General features: G+C 43.3%; 2 protein-coding genes across 5 annotated transcripts in view; one reads left to right on the top strand and one right to left on the bottom strand.

The window, feature by feature from the left end:
* Positions 1 to 701: 701 nt before the first annotated feature.
* CPT2 (carnitine palmitoyltransferase 2) lies at positions 702 to 10,093 on the bottom strand. 4 transcript variants are annotated; one of them, XM_090050287.1, is made up of 5 exons: positions 9,914 to 10,093; positions 8,106 to 8,186; positions 7,871 to 7,977; positions 2,925 to 4,229; positions 702 to 1,715 (listed from the first exon to the last, which is right to left on the bottom strand). In XM_090050287.1, the coding sequence occupies exons 1-5, from the start codon at positions 10,048 to 10,050 to the stop codon at positions 1,384 to 1,386; spliced, it is 1,962 nt and encodes a 653-aa protein (XP_089906413.1). In that variant the 5' UTR covers positions 10,051 to 10,093; the 3' UTR covers positions 702 to 1,383. The 4 variants fall into 4 exon arrangements, with proteins under 4 accessions (XP_089906413.1, XP_089906414.1, XP_089906416.1 ...); XM_090050288.1 differs by lacking the exon at positions 9,914 to 10,093 and adding an exon at positions 9,593 to 9,867; XM_090050290.1 differs by lacking the exons at positions 8,106 to 8,186; positions 9,914 to 10,093 and adding an exon at positions 5,570 to 5,807.
* A 136-nt stretch (positions 10,094 to 10,229) lies between these two features.
* Positions 10,230 to 22,905, top strand: part of SLC1A7 (solute carrier family 1 member 7) — a 102,122-nt gene continuing 89,446 nt past the window's right edge. The window contains exons 1-2 of the mRNA XM_090050291.1: positions 10,230 to 13,873; positions 15,251 to 15,330. Of these exons, the coding sequence (XP_089906417.1) occupies positions 13,733 to 13,873; positions 15,251 to 15,330 (221 nt within the window). The 5' untranslated portion in view covers positions 10,230 to 13,732. The remainder of the gene's footprint in view (positions 13,874 to 15,250; positions 15,331 to 22,905) is intronic.

The following is a 22,905-nucleotide window of genomic DNA, read 5'->3' as shown; positions in this document are numbered from 1 at the left end:
TGCCAAAAAACCCCCACTAGAGTGCCCAGTCTATACAGATGTTGGGTGAGCCAGGTCCATTAATGCACTGCTTCTAGGCATGCACTGGGCTCTGCAGGAGTGCACTGAGTTTAAAGTAAAGCACCGTTTTTTGTTTTTTTAAACATCTGCAAGCAGCCTAGGATCTGAAGTGCTTGCTGAGGGTTTTTAAGTGTTGGCAGTATTCTCCAGGAAATTCTGCTAGGCCTCCTGGAAAGTTCTGAACTCCTCCCACAGGAAGCTCTGCCTGTTTTAAAGACATCTTAAATGTACAGACCCCAAAGTAATCCTGGCATTTGCCTTTCAAATCAGCTGAAAGTTCTACCTGAGCCTCTAAAACGTGTGATACGGTAAGACATCAGGTGTACAACACCTGCAAGACAGTTATTTAGGAGAGCATTCTGGTACAATATACACTTTGGGATGGAAGAGTAAAAAGGAAAGCAGCACTGGTATATGGAGAAGGTTATGGAGAAGTGAGTTAAGTGTGTGTGTCCTCAAAGCTTAAGGAGGGAAAGGAAACATAGATTAGAAAGGAAGACTTAACTTACCAAATGGGCTACTAAACAGAAGTGTACACTTGATTGACTGTTGCTCAGCCTTTGTGTACCACTTTCTTAGAAAAGCAAACTAGCAACACTAGAAACTACCATGTTCACCATCCCAACAGGCTATTAAAACAGTTTTCTGCAGCTCTTCATTAGGTAGCTTTATTGGGATACAAAGTTTCCATTCAGTTTAACAGTTATAAAACATTTGACTGCAGGACGAGGTATTGTTTGGGGGAAAACAAAGAGTAAAGTTCTCTTACATTCCATTTTTCCAACAGGGAAGGCACCATTAGTCTGATATTCGGTTTCAAGTATATCAAGGAAAATGAAATAGTAAGGAGCCTGCTGCACCTGTGCAAACTTTACTATACCTTTAAATTTAGTACGCTGGTTTTAAAATTAGTTAACACAGCTCAAAAGTGATGTCATGTCACTGGAGGTATGAACACTCGGATCTCACGTGCTCAAATTCATCAATATAAATATTTAAATTTTTGACTAGAAACAAATGTTTAATGCTTTATTTTAAATTATGTTTAAGTCCACGCCATCCGTAATTACTTGATTCTGATACTATGAAGAATTAATATTTCCTGAATCTCATATTCAGGAGTCTGCATTTGATTTCCTTATCATGGCTATGATTTTCAAGGTAATTCTAAGGGAGTTGAAATTCAGTGTAAATTAGACGCATAATTTGCTCCTTTGAATATAGTCATTAAACACTAAATGCTGTGGCTGGAATTTTCAAACACATGATCAGAAGTGACCAGCATTTCATACAGTATTTAAAGGTGGCTCAGTTTTGTACCATCTATTTACTGATATGCCTGCCTTCCAAAACACAGAAAATATCCTCTAATGACTGATACACACACTGGAGGAATTCTTTCACATTCCTGGCTGGATAAGCAGAAACATTGCAACCAATCCAGTTATCATGTACTCCATATCCTATACCAAAGCCATTAGGCACCACAGGCGCAAATCCTCCGAAATTCACAGCAGGGCTGCTTAATGTGCTTGTAGAGAGAATGTTGTGGTTCAGCTGAGCATAAGCTTGGTCCTGGTAGAAGTCAGGCAATGGCATGCCTTTGGACACTGCCAAATAGCGCAAGCTAAACAGGTGCCGGTCAAATCCTTGACCTGTTAAAAGGAAATACAAAACATCACAGAAATTACTGCTTTTCTGCAGAGAATAGCCAAGTTTTTTAGCAGGTGAAATACACATCGCTCCAAAGCCACACACTGGATAGTGGCTTTTTTACAAATTACCCTGAAAAATTTTGTAGAACAAAATTGTTGAGCATTTTTAGTGCAGCTGTTTTCTGGGGAAAGACACCAGGTTTTGCTCAGAGTGTCATGATCTCCAGTCAGGGGGACTAGATGCTAGTGTTGTGTTAGTAGCAATTTTTAATGCTAGTGAAATGGTGGAAGAAGGTTAAGAGAGATACATGTTTTCACATTACTAAACAGAGTAAGGTAGAACAAGGTTGTTCCCAATGGCAAGGACTAGGATAGAAAAGACATTTTTTTTCTAAAATCAACACAGATGCTAAAAAAAAGGAAGCCAAACAAGACAAGTATATGAGAAGGTCCAGCATGCTATAGATATTGTCAAAAATCTAGAAGGAAGTTACGGTTCAATTCTAAACTATTTAAAAGATCCAGAAAGGCCAGCTCAGAGGAAGTTATTAATTGATGATTCAGATAGGTGGCTACTATAGGAGGTAAATAACAAGAGGACAGGAAAAAAACCAATAAAATGCAGGGGGGGTGCATGCATATGGCAGGAAAGGAGTGGTGTAAAAGCGCTCTCCCCCAAGGATGTCACAAAGGCAGAATGTTCTTAACCTGGGAATTCCTGCTACTGAAGCTTTCTAGCACACAGAACAACATAGCGTTTTCAGCCAGATTAATTTAGATTTTGATTGCTTGAAGTTTACTCAGCAACTACACTTCAGTTCAGATGCAGAACTGCAAATGCTCTAGCACAGAGGCAGGCAAAATACAGCCTGTGGGCTGCATCTAGCCCACCAGGCACTTTGATCTGGCCCGCGATGCTCACTAAAGAACTGTACCCTGCCCAGCCCTTCTGCCCAGAAGGGTAGGAGCAAGGTGCTCACGTATACACGCACCCCACCAACATAACCTAGAGCCTCACTCACACCCTCAAGGGCAAAAGCCGCTGCAGCTGCTGGGGAACCAGCTCGGCTTCCCTGGCATCCTGTTTGCTGTAGGCAGCATGTAGGGAACCAAAGGATGGGGCTGCCCATGCGGCCCTCAAAAGCTCATTAAACCTTGTTAAGTGGCCCTCCCCCTGCTCTAGCATCATGACCTGGTCTTGTCACTTACCCATAGCAGCTTCTTTTGTCAAATGGCTGTGGTACTTGGAGCACTCCATGATCATCTGTTGAAGCTCTTCTATGCTGTATTTGGAAGGTTCCCTGAGGAAAGCATCTGAACACTTCTTTGTGTAGATGGAGGCAGGACGGATGGTCTCCGTGCGACCATGTTTGAAAGCTGCAGTGCTACAAGACTCATACGTGGCGACAGTCTGCCCATTCTGCCGGAGGAAAGCCATCTGGAAGGAGAGCTGAGCCACAGCATCAGGACTTAACTTCTTTTGCTTTAAAAACTCCTTGCCTCCTTTCTCAAACTGAATACTGTTAAGAGTCAGACTTTTCACAGCAGCATCAAACTGTTCTTTGGCTTTGGCAATTCCTGTTTTTAAGGCATCATTCAGACTAAAGTCAAGTTTCTGCACAGCTCTGGAAGAGTCAACAGCAGCAGGCTGAGACTGTGGGCTAACAGCAGGCGCTTGGGTGCTGTCTTTAAACACCTCATTCTGGAATCTCACCACAGCCACTCCATCTCCCCAAGAGTGCTCAAAATGAATGGCTGCAGTGCCATCTTTGGTTATAATAAGGTTGAAGGATTTGTCATACCAGCGATTAGTACCATCTCCATGCAACATGACATGGGACAAGTGCTCAAGGTCTTTAATGGGGAAATCATCCAGACACAGACAGAAGACAGCAGAGTCCACTTTGTGAAGGGCTTCTTCATTGCCATTATCAAGTAGCTTCTGCCTCAGTACTGTCCACACATCTCTGTTTTCACTGGTTAGATAACTAAGAGGGAAGGCTGGGGCTGGACTGCTATCAGAAAGAATGTATTTTAGGTGTGCTTGGATTTCTGAAGGTTTCACAATGTTCCCATCTCCATCAATGACATTGAAAACATAAAAATTTCCATTTCTGAGCACAAGTAAGTGCTTTCCCTTTTCATCTGTGAAAAGCTCATCTCTACTGAACTTTGGCAGCCGTGTGGAATTGAAAAGCCTGAAATACTGAGACATATCTAGGGGATAAGCATTGACCATGTAGGCACCATACCAGGAAAGGGACGATGGCACAAATCGGATGAGCTTTTTAAATGTCTCTGTGTCGCTTTTGGCCGGATTGAGGTGAAAAACTTCTGGCTCTAAGTAGCCAGCCCTGAGGGTCTTCAAGAAACGGAGGGCAGAAACAGTCATGTTAGTAGCTCGAGTCAGCTGGTCATTATATTCAGTTTTGGGGTCAGGATTGAAAGCCATAAATGGATTAAAATTCAAAACTACAGACTCACGTGCCCTTAGATACATATCAAACCAGGGACCTAAGAAACAGAATTAAAAAAAAATATATTAACACAGGGACAGCTGGGCTAGTTATAAAAGCATTACATTTAGATTCACTTGTATCAGAACACCAAGTGTATTAAATAAAAACTAACTCCATCAGGTAGGCATGAACTTTTGTAGGCTACAACCTATTTTGTCAGATGCTAAATGAAGAGTCTATTCATAGGATCTGAGGAAGTAGGCTCTAGCCTATAAAAATTCCTGTCTCTGAACAAGTTAGTCTGAAGTTAAGGGAACCCTGACAGCATTATGTGGGCACTACCCCTCTCTACTCACTTAGTAAAGAATGTCAGACACCATATTCAGTTATATGTCAAGATAATGTGAGAACACATCAAGGCACATTAGGACTCCACTCTCTTTCCAGTCAAAAATGACGCTCCCACCAATATCAGTGGGAAGTCTGTACAAGATCTAGAGTGGATCTAGTTGAGACCACATTTGCCATTTTCTTTTGGGTGTGACTTAAATCACAAGTTGAAGCTCAGGTCTGATAGATGCTAATTTTTCGCCTCTGGAGAGTGTTATGACCCCATTGCTCACCATGGTGTTATGACCCCATTGCTCACTTAACCTGAGACCTGAAAGTCAAGAGGGGAAGGAGCTGCATGCAGCTGCAAGTAATTTAAAAAAAGACCCCATTTACCTAATAATGCCTAACTAGTCAGTGATAAGTCTGCCCCACTTCCTCTCAACAGCACGTTAAGACTGACCATCCTTTGAAGAAAGAGAGGAAATAACTGGGGGACTAATAACAATTATACACAAAGACTCCCCAGTCAGAATCCAACCCATCTAAATGAGTGAAGGACATTACCCAGAAAGTTGATCAGCAGCTGATCTAAGAGAACTTGGAGATTCATGGTATAATTCTCAGTGACCAGCAGTTTCACTAAAGGCAAGGATTTAAAGCCTTGGCAGGGCAGCATACAGAAGCTTATACTGCTGCTCCTTGTGCTAGACACAAATCATGTAGTGCAGTGGTTCTCAACATTTTTTGAACCATGACCCATTTGTAAACATTGATGGTCAATCCTGACCTGGTAAATAGTTTGTATTTAAACATCCTGCCAGCCTACAAGGGGAAACCCAAGGTTTCCCCATGGTTTTCTCCTTTACAGGAAAAAATTTCCATGTTTGTCTGCAATTGTTTGCGACCCTTTCATATATTCTTGTGACCCATTTTTGGGTCATGACCCACGGGTTGAGAAATGCTGATCCAGAACTATTCAGCCAGTATTGTCCACTAACACATATCACTTACATTTGAAGTCTGCTGGAAGGAACATGAACAAATAAGAGACAATTCACTAACCTAAACACTACCTGCTTTCTCTTGCTTTTCTTTCCCTTTCTTCCTTCTTTCTGTCTCCATTTTGTCTCCTATGTCCTCTCTCTCCTTTTCTTTAGTCTGGTCTTCCTCTTTCTGTGTCTTTCCTTTCTTGTTCTTTAAGACAATATAATGCTCTGTGGTTTTTTTAAGACTAGAACACGGTCCCCTTATTCAGTCATCCTTCCCTGCCTTCTCCAAGAGTTTAGATTTTAGCAGGCAGCTGCAGGACAAGTTAATGATTGAACTAATGTTAGATTCGTTTCCTCAAGGATGCTTTTAGTTTTGAATTCCTCCATTGAGCTACATACCAAAATAAATTTGCAATTATCCTTTAAAAATGTTATCTTAAAAATAAACAGAGTATACTTTTTCAATATTCCTCCACAACCTATGGCAGCAACAGTCTAGAAGACTCTATTCCCCTAGAACAGTGACCTTTTCACCCTGTGGGCCAGATGGCCAATGCCAGGTCCATCCATAGACTGGATTCAGCCAGTGGGCCCCATCCGGCTGTATTAGAGGCAGGAGATGGGGACAGCCCAGCCTCACGAGCAGGGAGGGGGAAGGAGAGCTCCAGCGCCTATCTGGCTTTGTTGAGGGTGGGGGGTGAAAGGGGTGGCCTAGCTCAGGTCAGGCCACATTGGAGGGGAAAAGGAACAGCCTGGTCCCTGTCTGGCCAAACAGCAATCGCTCAGGTCAGGCCTGATCCAGCTGCTTAGGATTTGGTAATTTGCCAGTGGGGGATGAGTGGCAGCAGTAACTGCCATTGCTCCACAGCCACCAAATTTCCCAACCCATAGGAGATCCCCATAGGCCAGACATCGTGGCTCTGCGGGCTGGAACTGGCCTGCACCAGGGGTTGTGCAGCCTTGCCACAGAACATCAGGGGACAGGATTTTCCTGCAAAGATGCAATACGTCCTCCACTTTAGTAAGATGCTCTCAGGCAAGGATATTTTGAAATAAGGATCCAACAGCAACACTAACTTTATGCACTTAACTGAGGTACAGTAGAGTATACTGCATGTTGCATCATTCTGTACTCTCCTATAGTAGAGCACTGAGTATACTGCAGTGCACATGTAAAAGGGTTGGGGTTTTTTTGGTTTTTTGTTTGTTTTTTTTTACATAGGCACTGCAGTATACTCAGTGCTCTACCATAGGAAAGGAGAGTACAGAATGATACAATATGCAGTATACTCTACTGTACATCAGTTAAGTCTATAATTCACCTAACTGCATAATACAAAGCCCATCCCAATATGTCGTATGCTGCATCCACTAACCAACACTTGTTACCTGTATGCTGATTAAGGGCATAAGCCACTTAAGTGTATAGCACGTTTCAGCCCCACTTTGTAACATAAATGAACTCCAGTTCACTGCATAGAAACAGTAGAGGGGAAACAGCTTTCAAAGGGCTCTATTAGAAACCCTGAAAATGAGGGAAACTGCTCAGTTTTAACACTGACAACGCTGTGAACAAAGCTTGTTATGTAGGCAGCACTGCCAGTCCTGTGACATGAGCAGCCGTGACACTGAATAGCCTCCCTCATTTTCAAGGCTTCTAAGTCAGTTTTGAGGCTGCTGATACTACAACACTTCGAGCACCGTGTACTTACTCAGTGCATTATATTTGGACAAGTACATAGCTTTTATCGACACACCTGAATGGCACTAGGCCCCAAACAAACTGTTCTTTTCCTCAGAGTTCTGTACATGGACAGACAAATCTTTTGCTTGTCTTAAATGTGATCTGCACGTGGAGAGTGTCAGTGTTGTGGCTGACCATGCCATCTATTCTCATTTTTATTCTGATAGCACCACCACTCTCCCTCTCTTCCAGACTTTTCCCCTCCCCATTATGTTCTCCTAGTCAGAGGTTTAAATTACTTTATTTCCAAATGAAAGGGTTTTCTCCATTATTTGGTATATTGAACCATATTTGTGGGAAATGTTCTTTTGTGTCCATTACAGACATTGTCCTAACCAGCAAAAAGGTCTAACATCTCTTCCAAATATATGGTTGGTCCAATAAAAATACATGCAAGCAGCAAGGGTTTTTTGGTTTGGTTGTAGCTGCACCATAACAGCTACAATATCACTCCACTCTATCAATTAGCTCGGACTTTGTCAATGGCAGTTTTCACAGTTTGCTGTTCAGAGCGCAAACAGAGAGAAGGTTACATTTTAACATGTTTTATTCACTGCTTATGAGCTGCCAGTCCATGCAGGCCTTTGCTAAAAACAAATCCCCACATTATCCCACTACAAATCTTCCTACCTGAGATGTAACTAGTGTGTTTGTTCTGCTTGTCTTGGGCAACTAGCTGCTTATGCAGTTCTCTTCCAATTCCACTTTCAAAGCGGCGAGCAATTTCTTCCGTTTTCCTACAAAAACAAGTTGGTCAAAATGCCAGCTCGAGGCATTTTAAGAGATGCATGTTCTCATATAGGCTGGCAGGGGAAGGGCACACTGAAGCATGCTACAGCGTGATTTGGTACCTTGCTTTTCATACCTGAACTGGTCATCATCTAAGAGAGGCTTCTGGGCATTCAGGTATCTTCTAACACTATCTTCAAGTTTGGGAATTGGCAACCTGAGGGGAGATAACATAGGAGATTGCCGTTTATCAAGCTGGTCCATATAGGATTTTACAAACTGCACAGCAACCCCCACGATCCCATCAGAAGCTGGTATCATACAGGATTCCTCTAGACATCCAGATAAAGGTGTGATACAATTGGATGCACAACCCACACAATTGCATCTCCTGCCAGGCCACATGTGCATGGCAGGAGGCTCGATTTCAGGATCCAGCATCAGATCCCATCACACCTTATTGCCAGTGCAGGCAGAGTCCGGGATCACCATCCTGGGCTCTCCCTGCACCACAAAACAGCAAGTTCCCACAGCTGGGAGTCCTGCAGCTAATGGGGCTCACAGCCATAGCGATGCATGGGTTGCTACCATGGCTGGGAGCCCCCCCATCGGCTGATGGGGCTCCCAGCCACAGGGGAGCACCTGCCCAGAGGTTCAGTTAATGCAAGAGCAGGCTATTATTTTGGGTGGAGGACAGCTTACTGTGTTTTGGTAAGCTGTTGAAAGCTGCATGACAGGCAGCCAGGGCAGATAAATATTAATTTTCTAAAATTTTCAGGGGTCCCGCAGGCCAGATAGAATGGCTTGGTGGGCTTCATTTTGCCCGCCCCCAAATTAATGGAATAAGAACAAGCCAAAAGTTATTCCACGTTTTTTGTGGAATAGCTTTGTGGTTTATTCCTCATTTTTCCCCATGATGAACTCATTGAGCACGTGGCAGGGTCACATGTTAAGAAATGACTTAAGTGGTAACTGGCATATTGATGATCCTCTTTGTGGGAAATCCTTTCTTTCCATTACAGACCCAGTCCTAACTAGCTCAAAAGTCTAACACCTTTTCCAAATACACAGGTGGTCCAAGAAAAGCTATTCCAGAAACAAAGGGGTTTTGGTAACATTTCCCAGGCTACCACAGCTACAACATTAAGGGTGTAGATGGGGCCTAAAGACAACACCAGAGACTACCGTTTATTCCGGTGGCGCATATGGCACGTGGTGAAGAGCCGGGCAATGCCACGGCACCGTGGGACGCTGGCATCATGCAGAAACTGGCTTTTGATGTGCCTAGTAGTGGATCCTGGGCTCGGGCCCTTCCAGGAGGAACTAGAAGCCTCCCTCAGTAGGGAAGCCGCGTCAACTGATTTCAGGGGACAGCTAAAAAGAAAACGAGGTGCAAAATGAGCGCACCAAGGAAGGGGCCAAACCGAGCACATGGGACAGACCTGACCAGGGACAGGAAAGCAGCCTGGCTGTCCGCAGCCAGAACCTCCCTCCCAGCCAGGTAAACGCCCGGCTTGGCGAGGGCCAGGAGGTCGGCCACAACGTCCAGAGAGCCGGTGAGCAGCACCGTGCCTACCCGCCGAGCGGCCGCAAGCCATCTGTGAGCGTCAGGCCCCCCCTCACCGGAGAGAGCGATAACCACCATCCAAAGTCTGGTCATTTCCAGGCCCCCCCGTCCCCGTCGGAGCGACAGGGACGAGGCACGCAGAGAAACGGGGTCCTCAACTCTCTGCCGGGAGGTTTCACGGGCTCGACCTCGGGAAGGCAAATGCACACGACTGCTATCAGACGTGAAAAGCAACCCACGAGGCGCTAGTTATGTCTGAGGCCGCCCTGGCGTCCGGCGCAGCATCTCCCTCCCGCGGCTTCTCTCGCGTCCCTGCACCTGCTCCCGCCCCGGCCCGGGACCCCGCGGCTCGCCCCGCGCCGGAGGGCGGCGCTCACCGGGGCAGGCTGCGCTGGTAGTGCAGCGTGGGCACGACGCTGCGGTGCAGGAAGCCGGCGGCGCGGTGGGCCCGGCGGAGGCCGGCGGCGGGCGGGAGCCGGCGGGCAGCGACCAGCAGCGGCTGCCGGGCGGCCATGGCGCGGGGCTGAGCTGGGCCCGCCCCCCTCCCGCGGGCTTCCGGGTCGGGTCAGGGCCGCGCGGCCTAGCGCAGGCCCGGGCCGCGCCCCTGAGAGACTCGCGCCGGGTCAGCGCAGGGCTAGGAGGGGGTTGCTTGTGAAGCAACAACCCCCCGCCATGATCCCCCTGTAGCTCTTCCTTGACGTCCCCTGTTTTTTCTCTTCTCCTGCAGCTGTGGGGAGCCGCTGGGGTCTGGGCCCCCGGTACAGACCCTGCCGCCCCAGCTCTCTTCACCAACCCCGTGGAAACGTGCACGTGGCTTTGCACGGCATAATTTTAACAAGGGAAATTGAAGATGGACATTAGAAATATTTTCCTAACTGCAGAGTAGTTAAGTACTTGAACAGACTACTTGCAGAGACTCTGGAGTCTCCGTCACTGGGAGTTTTACAATTGTCTGGGATAGTTTAGGGTTGGACAAGGCTGTGAGGGTTGGACTTGCCAACCTCCTGAGGTCCTCTTCTGCCTGTTTTGGCTGTGATTCTGAGGGCCCTGCTACATGTTCAGATTAAAGCTAGACAGAAACCAGCTATGGGGTTGTTACACATTTTCAAACACTAACTTCATCGCTTATTGGTTCTTTTTATACCTGAATGGTCATTTCTATCATGTTATTATAATTACTTTGAACATGTAACTGGTCTAAATTTATTACACAATCAGTTCATGGTGTGATAATTACTTTGCACTTGTGGCTGGCTTAATTTGCATGCGTGTCCCGCTTAATTTTATTGAACAGTTAACTGGTTAATTGCATAATATATGTAAAGTACAGCAGGGACCTGTGAGATCAGTTACAACTCTCCAAGATAGCTTGCGTGAGGTGCTGAGCATCTTGCAGAATCAAATTCACCGCTGTCTTTGTTAGGCCAATGGGATAACCCCATTTTACAGATGGGTAAACAGACAGCTGACATGTCCTGTCCAAAATCATAGTGCTTCACTGAGTTTTTTGCTGCTTTTAGTTGATTAAAATTTGTCTGGACCTTAACAGTTTAGACTGAAATATTCATCTCCAATGTCTGCCTAGGTATGCATATTACTTGGAATGTTTCAACAGAAACAGTTCAGGTGTTTAAAAGAAATAAGTTAGAGAAAATACGGTTTCTAGTCCATGTGCAAACATTTTTATGAAAAGAGGAATGGGATTTTGCATATGCTAAGGAGAGACCTGCTAAGAGTTTGGCAGCTCAGTTCTCAGAGGAACTGGGTGCATCCCAACCCAGAACTGCTTCTCATTCCCCCAGGGCTTGTTGTAACACCAGGCACAGGTAGTAAAAATAGAGAAACTTCATCTATGCTTTCAGTGACCCTAGTGAGGCTACCCAGACAGGCTGGAGAAGGAGGAGGCCTGTCTGAAACACTGAAAGGGGCAAAGACAGACTGTACGTAGGAAGAGAAAAGACTCGGGTCAGTATGAGGCAGAGGAAAACCGGGCAGAAACAGGTTATAAGGGAAAGAGGAGATTGACAGACTGCAGGCAGGGTCAGAGAAGAGAGACTAGGCAGGCTCTGTAACCACTAGACTACACTGCCTGAACTAGACCTCAGGCTTCCTGACTCTAGTCATTCTTCTACTGCCTGTTAATGAGCTGTGACATGTGTCACCCCCCTCCCCAGGAGATGGCCCTCCCAGATGATAACCTGCCCCGGCTATCCATTACATAGCTGCCTCTTGTGGCAGAGATCCGTGATATAGAACGGTGGAGTTCAACGTTTTGGCCCCACAGATCAGATGAATGGTGCAGGGCCAGTCTGTGGACTGTATCAGCCCCCGTGCCGCCCCTGTGCACCTGGATCAGGTCCCAGGGCCTTATGCTGGCTCCACCTGGCCATGCTTGTTTGGATCTGGGTCCTGGGACTCTATACTACCTCTGCCTGGCCTCATAGTCCAGGATCAGGGCTTCAAGACCCCACACCATCTCCACCTGGCCCCACAAACTGGGATCAGGGTCCTGTTCTACCTCGGGCCCTGTGAACTGGGATCAGGGCCTCAGGGCCCTGTACCACTTCTGCCTGGTCCCACACACTGGGATCAGGTACTGTGCTTCCCTGCGGGCCCAATCTAGATGCTGGGCCACAGCCCCTGGGGGCTTCTTACATACCTGTGGGGAGCCCCATGGCCAAGATGTCCCAGCACCAGTGGCTGGAACTGGTCCATGGACTGGGGATTGAGTACCCCTGGTATAGACCTAGCAGTTCTAGCTCTGGTCACAAACCATAGTAGAAACTCACATGTGATTTTGCATGGCATAATTTCAGTATTTTCTTAGGCTTTTATTTAAAGCCTAGGAGAGCACCTTTGCACACAACACACACACTTGTGATAAAGCACATTAGTAAAATGACAAAGCTGAGCACTCAGTAGTTAGAAACTACAGTAAGGAAGGTTGCTTCTGCAAATTAGTTTGGCTTCCTGGAGTGTGTACATTGTGATTCAGTCTTTAATGTCATGATCACATGCTATTTTTCCAAAGAGCCCTTGCCTCAATGCAGGACACTGCATTCACCTAATGAGCAGCAATTCAGTATTTTGTTTTTCCTCTTTCTTCAATATGTAGTCCCATGCCTTATGTACTGGGTGCTTATTCAGTGTGTGTTTCTGAAGACAGAACTGCTTTCTCATGGGCTTTTCTATGGCGCTCATATGTAAGATACAATGCTAAATATAATGTTATAACCCCCACAAATATACAGTACGTTATATGTTTTAAAACATTGCAAAATGCTAAAATAATGGTTCAAACACTAATAAAACGACAGTGAGTAATGGCAAACAGTTGCAGCAGTATATTTTTGTGAGAGTTTCACTTTATAATTCTAACAATCAGTGTTTGAATTCAATTAATGTGATGCTTAGACATACCAAAGGAAAGCAAAGCAATCCATGTGGCTTAGTCTGATAATCCCCTGAAAGTAAATTGGCCCCTGCTCTAATCAACAGAGCAGAAGGGGAAAAAGTGAAATCATTTCAGTCTCGAGATAACAACAAATACTAAATCCCATCCCATGCTTTGTATGTTTTTCTACAGTGGAATTCTCTGTTCCTTATGCAGTTTAGGACTGCAGTTTTCCAGCCTTTTGCTACATACATTTACTGGAAACAAAACCCAGACCTGCTTCAGTTAATGAAGTTTGGTCTCACCAAGTCTGCCCTGTTGTGATAGTTTGGTCCAAAGTGTTATCTGCCCTGCCTGTTAGCTAATACTGTATGAGACCATACTTTCTGTCTGTTTAAGATCTATCATTTTCACTGCTCTCTTTCTAGGCCTGAATATTAAGACACTGTAATGCAAAGGTTAAGCAATGCAAGACAATATTATTTTTCTTTTAAATGGCTGTCCCTTTGTTTTGAACGACTACTACATTCTGTTCTAATTTTCCAGAGTTCCCTAATCTTCTTGCAGGTTCTTAATGATGTAGTCAATAATAGGATTGTTGGTATTAAATTGGAACAATAATGCCAGCTGCATGCTTGGTGGCTATTGGCAGAAGGGTGACCTTGCAGGTCAGCTAAGCAGTACTGGAAGTGCTTTGATCTGATCTATACAGAGCTAGAGCTGCCTCTATTCTAACCAGAGAAGCTGGCGAGGTCTCTCTTCATGGGATGCTGATTCTCCTCCAAAGAGCACTGAGGAGAGCATGGCAATGGCTTTTGATGCGATGCTGGCTCGGATCAAGGATGTTTGTAAAAGAAATGGCTTGCTCATTCTCTCAGTATTGTCTGTCATAGTGGGATGTCTGCTCGGATTCTTCCTTAGGACCAGGCGACTCTCTCAGCAGGTTAGTAACAAACACAGCACTGGGTAGGAAATGCCATAGCTATGTAACAAAGCGTGAGGCAGAACAACCTCCAGGATTTCAGGATGGACACTCCAAGATACGGACATATTTGTTTGCCTGTGTAATATTGTATAGGAGACTACTTTGTTTCCTGTGGGTCTTCCCACAGCTTTTACCTACAATATGTTACACAAACTATCCTTAAGACAACTGTAGGTCTGGTATAAGAAGCACATTGTAATGTTACATGTGTAGTTAAAAACACGGGGCTCTGAAAATCAATGAAGTAAAATATTGCCTAGAAGTAGTAAAACAGTAACCTGTTAAAACCAGGTGAAAGGGTACATTTCATCTGAACCTATATATCCCCTCCGAACACACACCTTCAATGAAAACACTAGGAACTGTTTTCTGATTCAAATACTCAGAGTAACAAATGCTCATTTTACATTAAGTGTTGTTTTTAAGAACCACATTGAGATAGCCCATTATTTAAAAAAACAGTTCATTACATTCACTTGGGGATTTTTCCTCAAACACATCTCTACTGAACTGTTTGGAGGTGCTCATTTCTTTTTGACCGTATTAATCTAACAGACTAGATAAGCAGCATGAAATGCATCACTGAATTTATACTTTTTGCCAAAGAATATAAACTTTTGTTTTAAAAAACTGGTATTTAAAAATATGTGACAACTAGACCAGTTTTTTTCTGCTACTTGTTAAAAACTTTCCAAGTCCACATAGTAATTTTCATCAAATTAAATGTGCAAAATGAAGAATGCAGGGATTAGACAGTGAGACCTATTAATAGTAGCCCCCAAGGAGACATTTTATTCAATATTTTACATCTCTGAAAGATGGATGGATGATATAATTTAATTAATATGAAGTAAACCTTGAAGAAAGGCTAGGATTTTACTGATCTTTGGGGCTGCTGTCTGTGGCTAACAAATTCTCAGTAGCACCTATTTCACTATATTGCTGCTAATGCAGTACACACACACATACACACACTCATATATAGAGTAAATAACTAGGCTTATGCAATACATTTAATTCAGACTAAAATATGGTTTTACTCATAGGCACTTAAATATTATGGCTCAAAAATATATGTTATAAAATATATATTTGAGTCATTGAATTTCAGTGTCTATGAGTAAAACAATATTTTAGTCTTTCCTGAATTAGAATTCATTACCTCATTCTAGTTATTTATAAAATTCCATAAACTCCCACTACCTCTGCCATCAGAAGTGATATGCAGTAGCTGCAAGTAATGTAATGTAATATTACCAGCAGCTGTAATATGGTATACGAAAAAAAATATCTGGCACATCAAAATAATAAACAACTCTCTCCATATATTTATAGGAAATTAGTTATTTCCAGTTCCCTGGGGAGTTATTGATGAGGATGCTGAAAATGTTGATTCTACCACTAGTTGTCTCAAGGTAAGTAAATATATTGATTTCACCCATAATTTCTGCAGTCTTCTAATGAAGCAAGAAAACCATCTTTTTGCTGTAACTGAATTACTGCTTGAGAACAAGAGCCATTGCTGAGAACTGTAGAGTGCATTCATGTTTGTGAGGGATTTATGTACATAGTTTGAAAATACATGGCTTCAGCCATTCTGGATCCACAGAAACATCTTGCCAGAATTTCCTGCAGAGGTATTATTTGTCTATAAACTAGTTTTTAAATGAATTTACCTTCCTTTGCATCTTAAAGGACGATTTATATATTTGAAGCAAAACAAAAAATTAAAATGGAGTGTAAATCTGTCACCATATCAGACTAAATCTAAACATCAGACTACAGTGTAGCAATAGAAATAAATCACACGCAAATCGTATGAAATGGCACAAGTAATTTAGAATCTTCTAAATTGAAAGAAACACAATTGCAGAATGACGATTATTAAAAAGGCATATATGACCACTGACGAGCATATGTTTGCCATTGCTTTAATTAGAGTGGTGGGAGCTTTGAAAATGAGACTCATAAATCACTTGGAAAACAGAAAAAAAAACCCAAGGTAGATCATGAACTTGAAATATCCCCCTCTGTCTCCTAGGAATTCATGAAATACAAATATGTGTTGTCTGATATCCTGGCTGCATAGTAGGGTTTCTTACTGTGTTTCTATTCCATATCACTTTTAATGTCATTCTCAAAAAAATGATTTCAACCAAATGGGAAACATTTTGTATAATAAGTGAGAAAAAACTGAGAGGAAAAATGGGGTGTGTAAAATATGTCTGAATCCTTACTGGCAGCATTTGCCAAAGGTGACTCTAAGGGCTTATTTAGTCAGACCTTCCATAAAAGGGCCCAGAGCAATGAGAAGGAATTTGGTTCCAAACCCAAAGCTAGTTTTTTGCTTTGCTTTGGTTTTGCCAAAAATTCCTATTGCTGTTGGAAAGCACCTGAGAAAGAGTTTGACTAGGAAAGAGCATCCACAGCTGGGAGATTCGGGTTAATGTTAGTGTTTCTCTTGATTTTGTAGGTTGTGCTACACACTTCTAATATTAGCAGGTTAGGATCCTGTAAGCCAGGGGTGTCAAAATCCTGTCCCTTTCCCCCTGTCCTCTGGCCACATCTGAACTACAGGGCTCCTTGCAGGCCAAATCCAGACATGGCAGTGGTGGTAGGGTGAGTGGCAGCCACCAGTGTGTTAACTAATGCAGCCATCACATCCCTCTCCACTGTCACACATCCCCAGAAAGGCTCCATACCCTGGATTTCAGTGGTGGGCTCCACTGATGAATTCCTGGCCCCTCTACAAGCCCTTCAGGGCATGTAACATGGCCCACAGGTCATACAGTTGGCACCCCTGCTATAAGCATTCTTAATCAGTAAATGCAAGTGTAAATTAGCATGCCTTGTGCAGAAAAGTGTGGCCAATAAATATGCAGTTCAGCTAATTCCTTAAGGAAATATTTCAAGCAAAAATCAAATGTATTACATACAGTGTCTTTAATGGTTACATATCTTACAAACTATAGCATTTTCTCTGTACCAACTATTATTATTCTTATATTATTATAGTGTGCATTTAAGATGATTGTAATATTCTATATGGTGTTCCTAAACCAGTGGTTCTCAACCTTGTTATACATAAGGCATCCCTCGGAAGATGCCAGGGCTTAATTTTCACTCCCTTTTTGACTACAGAAAAATAAGAGAGTCAGTCTTCAGTTGCAAGAACTCAGAAAGACCTCAACAGGCCAGAATATTTTTAACGCTACGGATTCCTGTGTAAAATCTCTGGGTTTTTCTTGTAAATCATGTTTGGACACCAAACAGTGCTAGTATTGTATGGTACTGTATTGGATGGCACCCTGTGGCATCCTTGAAAAGAACTTGAGGCATCCCTAGGTGCCCTGGTACTCTAGTTGAGAATCACTGCCCTAGACTGTCATCCCTTTGGGGTTTGTAAGCTACTGGTTGTTTGACACAGCTCTCATGCTGTACAATTCTGGGAGCACTTTGGGCTCTATAAGAATAACAACCTTAATGATAACAAAAATTGAAATAAGAGCCCAGCTTTCCAGCTATTATTTAGAAATGCATCATATAGGCCAGGAAGGGTATGCACAGCTTTGTGCTAGGCTGCCTGCCATAATTTAGAATAGCTTTTCATCTGCTCTATGTTGCTTTGGGTTGTTCTGATGTAACAGCCAGGTATCAGTGGGACATAGTGAACGTGGCAGGAGCTTTGCTACGCTGACAGCAGCAAGGTGGGGACATGCCAGCTATGCTTAGCTTACCCTACCAGAGAGTCACTTCACCCTGGAGTAGCTTTCCCGTGCCTACCAAGCCCTTACACAGTGCCAGAATCTGGCAGTGGTACAATGCAAAGCTATCAGATAACTGCACAGCATTGCACCTTGTTGCTCTTGCTATCCTTGGATTTTTTCTTAAAGCCCCAGTTCCTGGAGTCAGAGGAACACATCAGCATTTCAGCTTTCATTTAAAAACAAGTTTCTAGTCTCTCACCTCCAGGGAAGAGCTTCAAATGTGAATTGTTAAGTCTCAAAGAGCAAACAACAAAACAACAGAGTCCAGCCCTATATACTCTTTTAAATCTCTTGTTTGTAAATTGACCTAATGCTTTTTGTAGGATGGGGCCAATTTATGCTATCTGAAAGACTGGCAACATTTCTATAGATTGTGCACTATACAATATTTGATAGAGTTACAGAGAAGAGAAATAGGAGATTTTCAGGGAAGAGTTGTAGTGCAAGGGAGAATCACCCATGAAGAAAGAGTGGGATATGGGATGAAGACTTGAATAGGGCCACAAAAGAGCAATGTCCTTTTCCAAAACTTCTAGGACTTTTTTCACTCTGATCTCCTCTTCCTTGAAAGAAATGGCAGGAACAGTGGCCTGCAGGGGAAGCCCAGCATTGCTGACAGACAGTCTGAGGATGGCCAGAGCTTCTGGGGCTTGCTCCACTTTCCGCAGCAAGGCTGGACGTGCTCAGCTCACAGTAGAAGAATGTAAAGGAATTTAAAGGAAACCTAAGCATATCTACTGGAACAAAGCTGTTTGATTTTTATTTTAAATTACTACATATTGGTAGGTATACAAGTCAAGACTACAATGAAGTATTCCAGAAAATGTACCCAGTTGTACTCTGGTTAATGTCAATAGGAGTTTTTCCCTTAACTTTAGTGGGAGAAGATGGCACAATGTACTTGTAAAACCAAACAATAAACCAGGCTGTAATAGGGAATAGTCAGCCCAGTTGAGAGACCCCAGCTGTGGCATACGGATAGAGAATGAGAGTCCCACTAAGGGCTTTAAAAAGCTCTCAGAAAAGAATTCAGAGGAGGAAGACGTGAGCGTGCTACATGGAGGGGGCAGAGCGAAAAGGCTCCCCTCCTAGCACCGGGGACAGGACATATGGGTTCGTGTTGTTTGCTTATTTATTTGTTGGTTTATTGCTTAAAAACTGTATCTTATTTGGGAGGACTGGTTGAGGAACTCATCAGGGAGCAAAACACACCTGCAGAAGTAACCTGCTTACACAGACCCATCCAATTAACACACAAAGATAATATGGCTACCAAGGCAAAAGAAAGGAAGGAAGCAAAAATGGTTGGAGGGAGGGAATAAACTGTCCCAAAATCTGCAGCTTAACCTGAAGCTTGTGGTGGGGCAAAAGGCAGGTGAATTGCTGCTCAGGGGGCTGGTATCAGATTAAACCTTTTTATTTCTAGGTCATTAATTCCAATATGCCCAAAGACACTGAAAGGTGTTCCCCCTCCTTTGATGTGGGTGGTTAGCCAAATTTAGACCCCTGCAGATTGTTTCATTACAAGGTGAAATGGATGATGGAGTCAGATGTCTTGATATGAACATATGTATTTACTGAGTTCTGTGCACCTTACCTAGTTCTGTGTCCCCGTGCAGGAGGAATCAAGCAGGAGACTGTTTATGGTTCTAAGATCCCTTAGTCAGTATGGACTGCATGAGTCTTCTCAGTTTTCTCTCACAGCTGTATACCATTACATCTGTGGTCAAGCCTAGAGCTTTCTTGCTGCCACCTCTCAGCTGTCTGCTGTTCCTGATGTCACTAATACAGATGCTCACATCATCTCAAAACCATGAACAGCAATACTCCCTCTTCCTCTGCATGTCTCTAGTTCAGGCCATGAAACACCTGTGTTTGGAGTGAAGGTTGCCATTGTTTCAGCTGCCTGATGACCTAAAGGAATGTCATAGCTTCTTCCAGCTATCAGAAATTAAGGGCACTTAATTAAGCATACTATCTGATATGCTTATGTAATAAATGTGTCCTGGTATTGGTACAGAGGACAGGTGTCTACAGAAAAGGAGAAAAGCACTTCTTCCAGACCTTGGCTAGATCCAATACAAGACTTAGGCACTTATGAGTTAGGTGCTGCAGTGTCTAACTTTTAGGCACGTGGCCCCCAGAGTGGGAGCGCTGAGTTAGGTATGTAGTAGGTTCCCCATGCATTGCACAGGAGGAGTCAAATGCTTCTGAATGATGCTACAAGGACCCATTCAGAACCATCCAGAAATGCTCCAGAGAGGGCTGTTTCCTAACCTCTATCCTCACCACAGTTTGGGGGTCTGACCAGAAGGCTGTGGTCCACCTCCATTCTTCCATAGAAATAGGCAGGATTGTTGTGGTGGTATTGCCAGTGCTCACCTTTTATATAACAGCCTAGTGGCTAGAATACCCCTCAGAAAGGGGAGGCCTGAGTTCAATTCCCTCCTCAGTCCGAGGTAGTTCAAACCCCCATCTCCCAAAAGACAGCCCTATGTACGCAGCTAGAGGATGTTCTGAGTTGGGCCATGACCCACCCTCCACCTGAAGTTGTTTTACTGTGCAGCAAAACTGTTCAGATTCACTGGGCCAGAAAAAGAGAATACAAGAGTGTGTCTTCTATCACTTTAGCATTAGGGTGCTTGCCTAGAAGAGGGGGTCCTGGGTTCTGGTCCCTGCTCCAAGCACTGTTTCTTTATTTTACATTAAATAGTCATTGGATAAAATACATAAAAAGTCCCTGAAGCAAGGACCAGCGCACAGGGTGGCCTCTTCCCAGGTGAGTGCCCTTTCAGCAAAGCTGCAGTCATTCTTGCTCTTGCTCTCCTATGGCTCTATAAATATTGCCTATACTACTGTAGGCACCTGTGTACTTTATTGGATCTAGCCCTAAGTACTGAGAAGATACGGAGACTGAATGACCTTTGTACCTCTAAAAGAGGTCTCTCAAGTCAGTAAGGAGGTATACCAGCAAGGCAGAGTGGTGAAATTCAAACTGCTTGTGCCTGTAACTTTAAAAAATCACTGAATCTTGCACAAGAACGGTGTAATTCTTTTTAAAGAGAAAGATGGTAGGAATGAGTAGAGTTTAAGAAGAAACAGTTAAGACAGGATGCACAGAAAATGTTCTAAGTATCAAATACGTTAAGAAAGTGACTTTTACTAAAAGGCAGGGGAAGATGTTATATGGCTATTAAAATAATGAGGTTAATTATAATGATATTAAAATATTTAGAGACTACAACGTATGATGGAAGAATTATTACAAGATCATTTCTGACACTTGAAAAATCTAGTGCTAAAATCTTAGAAATGGCATATAATTTTATTCCAAAATGAAATAAATCCTTGTCTCTGAGATTTTTGGACCTAATGTGGCTGTTATTGGAATTGTTGTAGATCAGGATTAAACCCTGTACATGTTAGAAACTAAAACAAAAAAATTCCCTCTGGAAATACCAGATAGGTTGATTTAAGTGTGTAGTCTCAAAGAACATTGAATTTGAAGACAGCAGGAAATGTCAAGACCTTTTCAGAGAAGCAGTTGTGTCAGGTATAAGGAAGTAATATATGGGCTGAAAAACAATCATAAGTGTTTGAGAGAGTTTACAGTCTGTTCTTGAAGTACTCAAGGGGGAAATCCCACAAGATCAAACTTTGGGACACTGATAAATGTAGCTGTAGTTGTCTGATGTATTGTACGTACTGTACATGCCCATATACACACTGGATGCTGAGATTAAAACAGTTTTATACTCTTTAAAGAGTAGAGGAAGTGAGAATACTAACTGGCCAGGGAAAATGTAACAGGTTACTGGTATAAACCAGATCTTGAATTTATAACCTGCACCTGGACTGTGCTCATCCTCTGCCCATTTCCTTCCCAGTGATTTTGGGGCAAGGGCTGTCTATTATTCTATGTCTGCAAAAGTCCTCAGGAGCTTTGATTCTGATGTGGAGGCTGTTGCAATGCAAGGTAGAACACGTCTTCTCTTTATATGAAGAATATTACAGCAGAAGTCTGAGTGCCAGGCTTTACCCCCAGTCAGCATGGATGTGCTTAACGCAGATGAGGTGAATGGGAGGTGCCTGGGCCCAGACCATTAGCTAGACTCATTCACATTAATGAACAATCTGAACCAAAGTTTTAGACTTTACCAAGAAACTGCTGCTGTATAAGCAAAGCTCGGTCCTATTTACATGCTTAATAATAATACTGTACTATTCTACCTAACCCAGCAGAGGGCTCTGTTCTAGAAGACTAAATATCCTTAATTGTATCTGAATATCCATCCATGTTATCCAGCACTCAGATGCACTGAAAGCATATAAACCAATATCATTGGTGGCATATTAAAATTTGTGCGAGTGCCAACTTCTTCCTATCCAAATCCCCATCCCAACTCACCCCCCAAAAAACACTAATCTCTCTGAATCTGTTTTAATATAACCCTTATTTTTTAATTCTTTGATTTGTGACTTTCACCCACAGTTAATACTACTCCACATGCTGAATGGATAGGCTGGAGATATCTAGGTAAGAATTTCAGCCTATCACATTCCTTGAAAGTTTAGCATGATTAATCAAACCAAATTTCAGTAGTTGGTGCCTGTATCTCCCCTTGATTACCAAAAGCACTGTCCTTTCTGGGAAGTAAACAGCTGTTCAGGACTTCCTGGCAGCACCACCTCACATTAATTAGTGCTAATGTAAAAATTCTTGCCAAACATATGCTTCACAAACTACAGAAGAAACAATTCACAAACGTGGAGACCAGCTACAGATCAGGAAGGACACTGCTTGCCGAATAACCGTTGGTGGCATAAGTCCCTTCCAGCTGATGACATGGCAGGGCCATAATGGGCCCGCAGGCCTATGCCAGATAAAGATCTTCCCCAGGCTGGCCCAACAGTGCACAGCCATCAGCTATACAGGATTCAGCATATAGCCTGGAGGGTTTAAGGTACTACTGAATTTTGGAAGCATATTCTGATGCCCACTGTAAGGTCACCTTTATGCAGCATGGCATGAACAGGATTGGACCTAAGATACATTACTTTGTCATAGAGAAGTAGTTGGAAAGCAGCTGTCCATGTTTGCTCTGCCACACACGTAATCATGGAGCTGTCTCAGAGAGAGACATTCTTGACAGCTAAGCCTTTCCATAAGGCTCTAACATCCAGGTCAGCTCACTGTGGAGTCAAAGGCTTTCATTACATTGG

The sequence above is a fragment of the Crocodylus siamensis genome, chromosome 5, assembly GCF_052110815.1.
Source record: "Crocodylus siamensis isolate JL-2025a chromosome 5, ASM5211081v1, whole genome shotgun sequence".
In the NCBI taxonomy this organism is placed as follows: Eukaryota; Metazoa; Chordata; order Crocodylia; family Crocodylidae; genus Crocodylus; species Crocodylus siamensis.
Note: the sequence above shows the minus strand (reverse complement) of the source record. Positions and strands in the feature narration are given on the sequence as shown.